Source organism: Sphaeramia orbicularis, chromosome 15 (assembly GCF_902148855.1).
Source record: "Sphaeramia orbicularis chromosome 15, fSphaOr1.1, whole genome shotgun sequence".
Lineage (NCBI taxonomy): Eukaryota > Metazoa > Chordata > Actinopteri > Kurtiformes > Apogonidae > Sphaeramia > Sphaeramia orbicularis.
In genome coordinates, this window is record NC_043971.1 from 12,634,094 (window position 1) to 12,648,374 (window position 14,281).

Consider the following 14,281-nt stretch of genomic DNA (forward strand, 5'->3'; position numbering starts at 1 on the left):
AGTGTGTACTTATTATAAAGTGTTACCATATAATGTGTTATGTACTGTAACATCAAAAAATTAATAGCAAGAGTTGATAAGTTGTGTGTAAAAGTGTGACCTCACTCAAACTTGAGGCTCTGTTGGATCTAGTGATGTATGACGCTCGATAGCAGCTGCTGGAAAAGACAAAAAAATAAAATAAATACAGGAGAGAAAGGCGCCCCCCAAATGTAGACGTAACAGGGTGAACAAAAGGTTTGATTTAAGAAGAAACATCACGCTAACCGGACTAAAATGTTTGGTTTTTCGGCCACATTTATAAAAAAAAAAAAAAAAAAAAAAAAAAAAAAGACTATTTCAGGTTGTCAAAGAGCATAAAGTATCTGCTTAAATAAAACCTCCAGAGTGTTTTCTAACTCATGTGGCCTTGTGATTTATTCTCTCAGAACAGCAAACTTATCTGCGAAGCTATTTCAGGTGATTGCCCTCGTATTAATCTGGAATGCAGTGATTTGTTACAGTACGCCATCTTATCTGCCACTGCCTTCACGTCCAAGCAAAACACTTTTATTTAATTCCGTGCGCATTTCTCGAGTCATCTTAAGAAAACTGATGATTTATTTAACGTTTTGGCTCGGTTTATTTTCTAGCTTGTCTTTTGTATCTTTGCTGCTAAGTCCTTTTCATTAGTGTCTAAAAGAATAACAAAAATATAAGGGGTGGCTATCAGCATTGGGAGGGTTACCGTGAAAATATATTGCACTGCAGATTACAGAACACATGCCCTTAAATGTAATTGGTGGAGTATTTTACCATGTGACTCAAAGAGATGAATGTATTTGAAATATTTCTGGGTTAATTTAACATTGTGTTGCTTTTTTTAATAGTTGCCGTATTCGTTTCAGCAGTGTTTCGTCTGCGAAAGAATGAAGAGTCTATTTTCCCTTATCTTGTTATTTTCCACATAAAGCATCAAGTTTTTCAGTGATAACCGGTAGTCTATGATGAAAATAAAACCGTGAATTTATGGCTCCCTTTAAGAACATTTTGTTGTCTTGCAGCTAATCCTCTTCAAATAAAAATGTCTTACGGTTATAAAAAAATACACATGCAGCTTGATTTTTTCCCCCAAACCAAATGTTATCACAATCGCAGCCTTCACTGTGTTCCCATCAGGCGGTATAATTAATTGAACAAGAACATTTAATTTAATTATTTCATCAGATGAAGTCAAAATCAGTGCAAAACATGAGAATGCAACTAGTCGTGGCGCCAGATTTTTACATTTTACATAGATGTACAAAAAAAGCTGCAGTTTTTGGTTGTTTTGTATCATTGGGCTAAAAAACTCTGTAATTATCATTCAATATGTCGTAATTGAAGTGATCTGAGAGGACATGAGACTTCTGCTTCTAATCCTCAACTGTGATTTATAGAAAACTGACCTCACGCTGCAGATTTTGTCTAATCACTGGTATTTTCAGACAGAAGGGAGGGTTGAATACACGATTAACAGCTATAGTAACCAATGTCTGATCAGATTCTATCAATTGCAAATGGACATGATTCTTTTGCTGTTCATTCACTCATTCATTCATTCATTTATTTATTTATTTTATTTATTTATTTATTTTACCTTTATTTTACAAGGTAGGTCAACCAGTTCCCTTTCATAACGACAACCTGGCCAAGAGGCAGCATAGTAGGTAGATAAAACAGAAAAAAACAAAACAAGTTTGCAACAAAAGGCGCATAAGAAGCATTAATAATGCTAAAAGACTGTATTATTTACAGTATTAACAGTGATATCACACCACATAGAATCATATGAGTGTTTTCATACTATTTTTCCTTACAAAAACCAACATTTTAGTTCATTGTTTATTAATTTACAACATTTTTTGCCACCTGACATGACTGTAACAATGCCTCTGCTTGGGTTTATTATAAGAGTTTGGTTTTATAATATATTAGTTCTAGACATACGGACAGACTAAGTGAACAAGCGAGCTGTAAAACATGAAAAAATATACTTTTTTCTAATCAAATTTGATGGTTCCAAATAGGCTATGTTCACTCAACAAGGCTTAATGTTGATTTTTTTTGCATTTCAATAATGTAAAAGTGGGATGAAATGCGATATGATTGTTCAGACTGAAGTCACATGGCAAAAGAGCAGGTATGTATCTGATTTAGGACCAAATACGTGGCCCAGGTTGCTGTTCAGACTGTCATAAAAAATCAGATTATCTGCTTTGCGTTTTATTATAAAGTGTGTGATGTACGTTTGTATGTCAGCCTGAAGGTGGGAGGACTCAAAAGGATTTTATAACAGGAACAGGAAGTGGACTGTGGAGCCATTATCACTTGTAAAAGGCAGATTTTAACAGATTTTCCAACAGCAACAGTTTCATCAATTTTATGTCTCAGTTGGCCACTCAGAAAACATGTATGCAAATGGAAATAACCCAACCCCTAACCCCCCCCCGAACACCACCATCTTGTGTGAACATAAAATTACAAAAACTAAAAATAAGATAAGAAAATTTTACAAAATTAAAATACGAATGGAGCTAAAAGAAGAAAAATAAAAAATAATAGACATAAAATATGAATAGACATAATATTCAGACTGATTTCATGAAATCGCGCTGTATGTCACGCCACTTATGGCAGTTGGCGTGCTATATGTACGCATTTTCATCCTTTTGCGTGTTATTCCACGCCGTTTGATCATGTGCCAATGTACGCCAAGATCTCCAGTTTACATATCCATGACCCCTAACTGCCAATTAGGCCGTCCCATTTTTGGGACTTCTTTTCCGATCAAGCTCTTAATTTGACCTGTTAATCTCTTATATATTAGTAACTCCAAAAAATTTTTTCGGCCCAATCCGTAAAGTTTTAGACCCCCCCCCCGCCATCTTTAGGGTGCCTGTCAGCCGAGTGGACAAAACCCATTTTTCAATGGAAAATCATGCATTTGTCGGTTAGTTATGCCATATTTGCTCATGCAAATGTCATATTAGAGGTTTTCGGGGATGCTATTGTCATTTATGAAGGTCTCAAATCATGTACAGGTCAAGGTCACATGATTTTAGACAAGGTCAAGGTCATTTGACACTGAAAAATGGGTAAAATCGCACGTTTTTGCTGATTTCTTTATTGCCTAGTTTTATTTCAAAGATATGCACTCAGGACTTTCACTAGAGAACATTTGGTCCTAGATTACTCATCTGGTACCCTCCCTTTTCCTCAGTTCAGCAGGTACCAGATTTCTTTTTCCAGAGAAGGGTAACACATTTTCAGCATAAATATGCCAAGTCACCGACAAATGCATGATTTTCCATTGAAAAATGGATTTTCTGCACTCAGCTGATGGGCACCCTAAAGATGGCGGTGGGGGGCGGGTCTAAAACTTTACAGACTGGGCCGACATTTTTTTTTGGGAGTTACTAATATATAAGAGATTAACTGGTCAAATTAAGAACTTGATCGGAAAAGAAGTCCCAAAAATGGGAGGCCCTACTGCTAATCGCGTGGTATTTGATGTGGCGTGAACATACATGCAGAAAGCTTATAATGCATACAAATAACACGCCAATTAAAAGTGGCGTGTTACCTGTACACAATTCATAATATCACATTGTAATATTAACAGTATGTATATCTATGAACTGAAGTCTGTATAAAAATAGTGCATTTATGTTTGGATAAATGTTTAAGAAATATTTCCTTGTTATTGCAAGAACAGAAGACTATTGTGCGAATTATAGCACATATTTCACATTATACAGGATTATTGCCCATTTTTGGAAGGGATTGCATGAGGATACATTGAGGGAAGTGATTGTACAGGAAGAGACACCACAGTTACTAAGATCTAAAAGCCGAGGGAAAACGCTGAGCACTGGTCACTGTTCTGCTGATGTCAAACAAAAATAACTCTCATCAAACACTGTGTGCTGGAGGTGACTAAAGAGTGGAAGGAGAGGGAAGAATTTGATGTAAGAGCTCAGCGTGAAGTTGGAGCGAGCCATTAAACGCCACAGAGTCTCGTCTTCATCCTGTCAAGTGTTTGAGCCTCCAGCTGGATCTCAACATGGTCTAATATGTTTGCAATTCCCCTCTGTCTGCCCCCTCCCTCTGCGGCTCTTACATCACATCCTGTCCCGCTGTGCTTGGCAGAAACCGACTCTAAACACATTAGAGCTCTTACTAATTGGGCCGCTATTACATTTCCCATCTTGCCGATCTATAACAGTCCCAGTAGACGGCTGTGTGTATGTGTGTGCGTGCGTACTGTATGTGTATGCGGTCGTTGAATGAAGTAATGAAAAGCACAAGTTGTTTTCGCAGGGGGTCTGTTGTTCAGTCTCCGCTCGATGAGATCCTCATGACTAATGACAGGGCCCGAAGGACAGAGTGCTGACACACACATATATACACAGCAGACCTTATACACTTAAAGACCTGCACGGCGTTCGACTGCAGGCGCTCTGTGCATCGTAAACCTCGCTTTCCCATCATTTCTAAGAGGTTTTTTTCCACCTTGCACACTGTTAAAGTGGCACAAAGCTGATTTTTTTTATGTGTATCTTTTAGTATTTTAATAGAAATTAGGGAAATAATCTTTAATTTTCACCAGATCTCCAACAATCTAGTCACCATTTTGTATTAAATGCAAAAAATTTTCTGCAATTAAACTTTTGGTAGTACACCTTGTTATAAAGCTTGCATTGTCTGCAAAAATAAAACTGGAAAATAAACTCACTAAGATTATTTTACGGTATTTCTACGCACAAAAACAGAACTAGAGAAAGAATCACCTAGATAGCGATCAAAGCTAACAAGACTAGTGTATGTAGTTAATTTCTGCAACTACTTGTTATTACCTTTCAAATGAAGTGTCACTGATTAATTTTAGTTCTGTGGTTCTCCAGTTATGAGCTTTCGAACCTGGTATGGTAAATAGGGGAAAGTTAACACAAATTAGGCAAGAAGGAATAGGCTAAAATAATGAAAAACACATGGAAAATGAGAGGAAAAAGTAAAATGAACTAATATTTTTTTTGTTGCCCTGGATGATTTTTTTTCTGCATTTTCCTATTTTTCTGTAGCTAAGGGTGTACTGCCAGGCTATAACTCCCCAAAAATGTGCTTAGACAGACTTAATATTAGTCATAAATGGGCTAAGGTATGGAGGGAAATCAATAATAAGGACAGTCATAAAGAATAACGCTAATAAACCATCAAGTGCTTTGCTAATAAAGTGCTTTACGTCTGATCAGGCATGCTATAAATAATTAAACAAGAAAAAAAAATCAATATGGAAAATATTAGTTTAAAACCTGTTCCCTGACTGTCATAATAGCTAAATAATAGCTGAAAAAGTTCTGGAAAATAAATTCTTTCAGTCATAGGAAGTAAAAAATAAAATATAAGTGAAGTGGAAAAGCTGCATTTATTATTTTGAGAGAAGAAGAAAGGTTATATGTGCCTCTGATCTACGATACAGTGAATACATATGTTGTTAGGCGTTATATTTCCTACTTAAGACCTTTACACCTTTTTCTTTCCGCGTCTTATTTTCGCCTCCTACTTCCTTTTACATCTCAGTGTGTCAGAGTGAAAATGTGAAACCTCTGGCACTGACGAACACTTTCCATTCTGACTCGGTTGGCAATCTGAAAAAGAGGGAGGTGAAAAGCTCACTTCAAGGACACGACGAAATGACTGTAGTGGAGCGTGGACGGTTTCAGATATATGTGGTGTATTCAAAACTGAGAAAGGAAAGCCTCGCAGGTTTTGTTATTTTACATCTGTCTGACACTTCGGGGTCAGAAAAATAATCTATAGGTTTGATTCCTGTTAAGATGTTACGTATCTTTTGTTTTGGTTTTAAGTTACTACCCTCTGGGGACCCCCGAGCCAGAAATGCACAAAAAATTGCCATGAAATCATCATATATTAATATATTTTTCAGATTTTTTTTGCATAAATCTCTTAAACCACATCAGTTCAGATCAAATCTACCAAGATTTCACACATTCTCAGAATTTTAACCCTATAAATATCACTTTAAATACATGTCAGTGTTATATATGGAAACAAAACCCCCCAAAAAAACAAAAATGAAAATTTTAATAAGATTTTTGTATATAAATATTGGGGTAATGGGGCATTGCTGGTGATTAGATGTTAAAAAGTAGCAACAGCATTGATTTCATTGCACTAATATTTGTTTTATGTGAGATTAAAAAATGTGGTTTCAGTGTAAGTCAAGTATGAGTGCACTGAATAAAAACTACTAATGCAATGAAATTAGTGTTATTCCTAATCTTTGACATGTCCAAGACTATGATATAAGACACTGTCATATCAATCCACTGTGTGTCATATGGAAAATGTCATATTTTTTTGTTGTGTTTTTTGACAAAACAAGAGGTGTCACTTATTGAAACTGGCATTTAAGTAGTTAAAATCCTAAAAAGTATTGAAGTTTTGATAGTTTTGAGTAGAGCTGGAGTGGTTTAAGAGGTTTATGCAGAAAAAAATAAAGAAAAATATCGACATATGATGATTTTATTAGCAGTTTTGGGGCTCCAGGGTGCAAAAATTGCCTGTAGCATAAAATAGACCTGTAAGAATAACTGACATTAAATTCAATAAATATGTAAGTGTAAGTCAGTGGGGCATTTTTTGCAAAGAGGGTCCAGCACTGAATAAAAGCTACTAATGCAATGAAATCAGTGTTATTCCTAATCTTTGACATGTCCAAGACTATGATATAAGACACTGTCATATCAATCCACTGTGTGTGTTATATGGAAAATGTCATATTTTGCATTGTTTGTTTAATAAAACAAGAGGCATCACATATTCAAACTGGCATTTAAAGAGTTAAAATCATAAAAAGTACTGCAATTTCGTTAGTTTTGAGTAGCGCTGTAGTGGTTTAAGAGGTTTATGCAGAAAAAAAATAAAGAAAAGTATCAACATATGACGATTTTATTCACAGTTTTTTGGCTTGTTTAGTTTTGGCTCTTGGGTACAAAAATTGACTGTAGCATAAAATAGACCTGTAAGAATAACTGACATTAAATTCAGTAAATATGTAAGTGTAAGTCAGTGGGGCATTTTTTATCAAGAGGGTCCTGCACTAAATAAAAAGTAGTTATGCAATGAAATCAGTGTTATTCCTAATCTTTGACATGTCCAAGACTATGATATAAGACACTGTCATATCAATCCACTGTGTGTCATATGGAAAATGTCATATTTTGCGTTGTTTGTTTAATAAAACAAGAGGCGTCACATATTCAAACTGGCATTTAAAGAGTTAAAATCCTAAAAAGTACTGAAGTTTTGGTAGTTTTGAGTAGAGCTGGAGTGGTATAAGAGGTTCGTGCAGAAAAGACATGATTTTATTTGCAGTTTTTTCCAGGGTGCAAAAAATCCCTGTAGTGTCTAATAGGCCTGTAAGAATAACTGACATTAGATTCAATAAATATGTCAAAAAAAAAAAAAGATTATTGCTGAAATGCATGCTATAAGCTACAACACAGCCATAATCATCAGCAGAGCCACAAAAAAGTCATATCAAAAATGCACTGATACTGATGTTTTTCATGTGTGTGTTTCCAGTGACAGCGGTCAGGTGAAACTCCACCCCAGTCTGTTCCTTCTGCTGCTGGTGCTCAGTCGACTCTACCCGTCTCCCATGGACGGCTCCTCAACACCTCTGGGACTGGCCCCTTTCACCCCCTTCATCATCAGGTGGGTGTAGGATACAGTACAGAATCATACGCCTCTCTATGCACCTTTAACTCACCTACGTTTGAAGCACATTTAAAATATCACATGTATTGCATATTTTTTATAGACTTTCATAGATATACACACTGTTAATGTTGCTAATATTCATACATGTACATACTGTTAATATTGTCAATATTGTAATGTATTTTACTCTTAGTTTCATTCTTATTTTACTTTTGTTAAATTATATATTATATATTTTCTGACATTTTTTATTCCTATTTTTAGCATTCACTTGAGTAGCACTCCTAATTTCATTGAACACACAATGATAAAAAAGTATTCTATTCTATTCTATTCTATTCTATGTTGTGTTCTTTTTGACTCTACTTCATTCTATTCTGTTCTATTTTATTCTACGTTCTAGTCCATTGTATTCTATTGTATTCTATTGTATTCTATTCTATGTTGTGTGCTTTTTGACTCTACTTCATTCTATTCTGTTCTATTTTATTCTACATTCTAGTCCATTGTATTCTGTTTTATTCTATGTCCTGTTCTATTCTATTCTATTCTATTCTATTCTATTCTATTCTATTCTATTCTATTCTATTCTATTCTTTGTTTTGTTCTGTTCTGTTCTATTCTACTGTACTCTGTTCTATTCTGTTCTATTCTTTTCTACTCTACTCTCGTCTATTCTGTGTTCTGTTCTCTTCCATTCTATTCTGTTCTGTTCTATACTCTCCTCTCCTCTGTTCTATTCTATTCTATTCTGTTCTATTCTATTCTATTCTAAGTATGAATGTTGGTGAAATAAACGGACTTTCCCTCTGTCCTCCCTCATATCCACTAGTTCTATATAATATTGACTTGTTTTAAGTTTGTGCACCAAACCGGTTTATAATGGTACAAATGGAACTCATGTCCTAAAAGCAGAAATACGAGCTACAACAAGCCACAGTGTTGCCTTCAAGTGCTTTTCCCAGGCTCATCAGGTGTAAAATGTGGGTTTTGGTTGGAAATAAGATGCGGTTAGGTAAATGAGGTGGGTCTGTGTGATTTATGGGAATTAGGAGGATCTAATTCCAGAATGTGAGCGTAATATTCATAATTGTGTTTTCATTACAGCACAACCACATGAAAGTGAGAAGAGTCATTTTCATTAACTTGCAAAAAGCTATCGACTGTGGGAGTGAGTTTCTCCATGTTTCTACCGCAGCTCAGAGCAGACTTCATCCTCTTGTTTATTTCTGTTTCATCAAGCGCAGGTCACAGTTAGTATCCCCTTAAGTAAGGAGCAAACACTGGCTCTAACATTTTTTTTTTTTAACCACCAAATTTAAGAGTTGGGCAGTATTCAGTTGGTTACAATCTCCAACTTCACCCCTAGATATCACAAAATATTATGTACAGAATATTTCAAGTGTAACCTTACCCTCTTTCTGCGTCTAAATCTACATTCTCCATGAGTGAAAATTGGAACAAAGTCAGAAAAAGACTGAAAGTGGTGAAGTGTCTGAACAGGAGTAAACGAGAAGTTTCCTTACAAAAGACATATATATATATATATATATATATATATATATATATATATATATATATATATATATTTTTTTTTTTTTTTTTTTTTACGTTATGCTTTTCATTACATGTGTCAGATGAATCTGATTACTGATCAAATACAGAATTATATTTTAAAGATTAACTTGGTATATTATCACCATTGGGAAATTCAGTCTCATTTTACCAATCCAAACACATATAAAGTCGCAGACAAAAAATATTAGACCATCCTTGTTTTCTTCAATTTCTTGTTCATTTTAATGTCTGGTACAACTAAAGCTGCATTTGTTGGGACAAATATAATGATAACAACAAAAACAGCTCATTAGAGTTTAATTTAAAAGCTGATATCTATCCATTTTCCATGGTTTTCTTGATAATAACCAAGTTTTTGTTGGTATCATTATATTTGTCCAAACCAATGTACCTTTAGTTGTACCAGGCATTAAAATGAACAAGAAATTGAAGAAAACAAGGGTAGTCTAATATTTTTGTCAGCAACTTTATATGTATTTGGATTGGTAAAATGAGACTGAATTTCCCAATGGCGATAATATACCAAGTTAATCTTTAAAATATAATTCTGTTTTTGGTCAGTAACCAGAATCATCTGGCACATATGATGAAAAGTATAATGTAAAAAAAAAAAAATATATATATCTGTATCTATGTCTTTCGTAAGGATCCTTACAAAAGACCTAGATACAGATATATATATATTTTTTTTTTACATTTTAATGCCTGGTTCAACTAAAGGTACATTTGTTTAGACAAATATAATAACAACAAAAATAGCTCATAAGAGTTTAATTTAAAAGCTGATATCTAGCCATTTTCCATGGTTTTCTTGATAATAACCAAAATCACTTAAGTTCTTAAGCAGGAGATTACGGCACATCCAAGCCCAGACCACCAGACTCCAAAACAGTTTTTATCCAGAGGCAGTGAGAATGATGAACTCCTGCTGAACTTTGAGCCCAGAATGCACTTTTAAATTGGCACTTTACTGCTGTGCACTTTATAAATAATGCTTTCTTTTTAGTTATTTATAAGTAATTTTTAGGGGGGGTGTTATTGTTATTGTTATTGCTATTTTTTATATCAGTATTTTATTATTTTTTATCATTTTATTAGTAACTTATACTATTTTTACTAAATGCTGCTGACAGTTGGGGACCTGAGTACAATATTTCATTTCTGTGTATTTTTATATGCTGAAATGACAAATAAACTTGAATCTGAATCTGAATCTGAAGTTCTGACATCAATAACTATGGCATTGTACTGACAAAAACAGTGCTTTTAGGCATTCCATGTTTTCTTTTCTGTCTGTTTTAGTCACATGATACACACAGGAGTTAGTACTTGATTACATAACCATTGTTTTTGAGGACTTTTGGTGGTCTAATATTTTTTTCCGTGACTGTACAGTACCTAGCATTAGCTTTAGCATTAGCAAAAAAAAAAATCTGCATATATATCTTTCATAAGATGTCCGTGAACTACTCGCTTACTCCTGTTCAGACACTTCATCACTTTGAGTCTTTTTCTGACTTTGTTCCAATTTTCAGTCATGGAGAATGTAGATTTAGACACAGAAAGAGGGTAAGCTTACACTTTAAATATTCTGTACATAATATTTAGTGATATGTAGCTGTGAAGTTGGAGATTGTTACTGGTCTAATATTTTTTTTCCATGACTGTATACAAGGTAAGGTTAAAAAAAAAAAAACTTTAATCCTTTTCCAGCAACAACTTTGAAAGCAAAACTATAACAACAAACAAAAGCCGATAACAGAAGATGGAACTCCGATAATTCCCACAGCTTATGCCTTCCCACACTCGCCACATGATGGAAAACAGAACTTCATTCTAAACAGTTTGTGTTTGATCCTCCCTTGTGTCATCACTATCAATGAGAGCAGGTTTCCAGTCAGCTCCTTGCCCACTTAAATAAAGGTTTAAAAAAAAACACAAAACAAAACACAAGCCCAGGGAATGCTCTGTCACATCCTGAAGGGTCACACACCTGCTCAGAGCCCCGATAAAGCTCTCAAACAGCATTTCTCTGAACCACAGCTCCTCTCTAAGAATAGAACATGTAACAATCACCCAGACAAAACACCTGCAGTCTAAACTTTACTGTGTGTATTCTTCTGTTGTGTTTGCACAGGTGCTGCTGCATCTCCTACATAAACTTGTCCTCACGTTATTTCTTTTGCTGTGTGTTTTCACGCTCCTCAAAATAGACTTTAATGCAGTTTATTATACAGCGTGTAGATTTCCGTTTCCATATGTGTTTGTGAGATATTGTCTGTGATTTTTCTTTGTTGACTCATGTTGGATAAGCAGCTGACTAGGTTTACGCCCGTGTATAGGGGAGTAAACCTCACAGGCGAATGGGAAACTGCGGTTACAGCCTTCATTTTTTGCATTCCTCAGATTGAGAAATGAACAAATATTATTGGAACACATGCATGCACTGCACCTGCAAATAGAAATGCAGCGCTTCATGCCACACATTAGCCAGATTTACAGACATATATGAGACCACTAAAGGATTTTAATGGATAAAGATAAATAAAATTGACTCAAATGTTTAGTTAATGCACAGTGTGAAAAATAGGAATTATGTGCTGGAGTTAGTGGTGTTATATGTAGGCTGTGAGTCTGGGAGGAGATGGGGGGTGGGGGGGTGGTGGTGTCAGGACCTTGAGGTCGGAATGCTCGACTCACAAATGAGATAACAGGACATGAGTGCTTTTTGTGTGTGTGTGTTACTGAAGAAAGTATACATACGCAGAGATAAACGATGGATAATTATCAAACCACAAAACTTATAAGTGATAATAAGAGGTGTTTTGGTCGTTGTAAAGACAATTTAACTTCTTCCATCGCTGAGAACTTAATAGTTGTTTATTTGAGTTCTAGAGCAACACGTTTAGTCGTCGGGAAGACTTTAATCCTCTGCGATTTCCTGTTTTTTCGATAACATTACTGATCCAAGCCAGTGCAGTGTGGCGTCATCTGACAGGCGAGCGCTTTATACTGGAGGTATTCAGCCAGAACGGGGGTGAATATGTCTGTTGTGTAGGAGCAGGATCGATATTCTCCTTTCTTTTTGTTGTATATACATCTCAAGCAGGTATTTTAATTCCTAACTGACTCAAGGCGGGTGTTAGAAAATATCGGTTCTGCAATGTATCGCGATATTTCATTTCACGATACTGTATCGATATTAAAAAGTACTGTATCGATATTTTTAGGTATTTATTCAAATGCAGATATGGCGGATGTTCATTTTGTTTTTCGGTTTTCTTTATTGCTACTATCTTATTTATTATTATTATTATTATTTAACACTGTTTTATTAAATAATGGTTATTTGAAGCATCCTAAAAGCACTATTTACTAAGAAGTAGATGTTAGTTCCTTTGTTGGGATTATGCAAAAATATTGTTATGATGTTAGTTATAAAATAATAGAATATGAACATTTCAGCAGGATCTTAATCCGTAATGTCTGTAAAACATAATTTAAGTTTTAACACAGGAACATTTTGTGATATAGCTTTAGATCCTGTTGTGATCAAATCAAAATGTGTTTAGTATTTGTATCATAGGCTAATACAAGGACAATAGCAGAATAAAACTTGTCACAAAACTTGTCACTTTATTTATTATTATCAATATTTATATAATTTTTAGTCACTTTTGTAATTTTTCTGTTTTATCTTTCTCTTTTTTTATTGTACTTGATGCTCTCTTGCCTTATGCTGCTGTGACAATTGAATTTCTGCCTTCGGGTATCAATAAAGTATATCTTATCTTATCTTACCTTACCTTATCTTATCTTAATTTACCTTATCTTATCTTATCTGAATTAACCTTGATTTACCTTATCTTATCTTACCTTACCGTAATTTACCTTACCTTGTCTTATATTATCTTATCTTGTCTTGTCTTACCTTGTTTTACCTTGTCTTGTCTTGTCTTATCTTATTTTATCTTATCTTATCTTGACTTACCTTACCTTGTCTTGTCTTATATTATCTTATCTTGTCTTGTCTTATCTTATGTTATTTTACTTCACCCTACCTTACCTTACCCTACTCTACCCTACCCTACCTTACCTTACCTTACCTTACCTTACCCCCTACCCTGCCTTCCCTTCCTTTGCCTTGCCTTACCTTATCTTAAATATTTTGCTATTATTCCTATCTATGTACCACCAAACATAGTCCAACAAACTTAAACTTCAGCATTGCCTTCTTCACTTTTGAAAACATCAATTCGTATCCGGAATTTTGTCGATATCCAAGTTTAAAAGTACTTGTGTTTCTTCTTCTGACTAGAAATGCAGGCTTTTCTTTCGGCTCTACATCTCCGCTCCAGTCTGGGTCACAGTGGGTCCATTGGTTTGTGTACAAGACAAAGAGCTGACTGTAAACAAGGGGCACAAGGTCGTGTTTCACAAACTAATAAAAACACTACCGGAGACACACATTCGGAGTTCACTGTATACATGTCCAAAGAATGCTCTTGAATCCTGTGTAAATTCCACAAAGCCCACATTTAATCCCGCACTGGAAAATGGTGCATTCTGAATAAGACCCAGTTCAGACTATACAAACAGAATATGCTGTTTACATGACCCATGTCACGATAATAGTGGAATCTTAGAGAGCATATAAACATAGTCACTGAGTGTAGTTACACTTCACAGTAGGATTCCACTATTATCACAAATGACAATATTCTGAATTTTACAGGTTTTAAGAAGTTTATTCCATTTGGATGTTCCGGTTTAACCCATGTTCCGAGTGGAGCATTTTCTGAATAAGATACAGGGGTTGGACAAAATAATGGAAACACCTTCACCTCAAGATGATAATGCCCCAATCCATACAGCTAGAATTGTTAAAGAATGGCATGAGGAACATTCTAATGAAGTTGAGCATCTCGTATGGCCG

At 34.9% G+C, this 14,281-nt stretch overlaps 1 protein-coding gene across 1 annotated transcript in view; it reads left to right on the forward strand.

The window, feature by feature from the left end:
• The window catches only part of thada (THADA armadillo repeat containing), a 285,860-nt gene that overhangs the window by 95,831 nt on the left and 175,748 nt on the right, over window positions 1-14,281 (forward strand). The window contains exon 28 of the mRNA XM_030156371.1: window positions 7,630-7,761. Coding sequence (XP_030012231.1) covers window positions 7,630-7,761 — 132 coding nt within the window. The remainder of the gene's footprint in view (window positions 1-7,629; window positions 7,762-14,281) is intronic.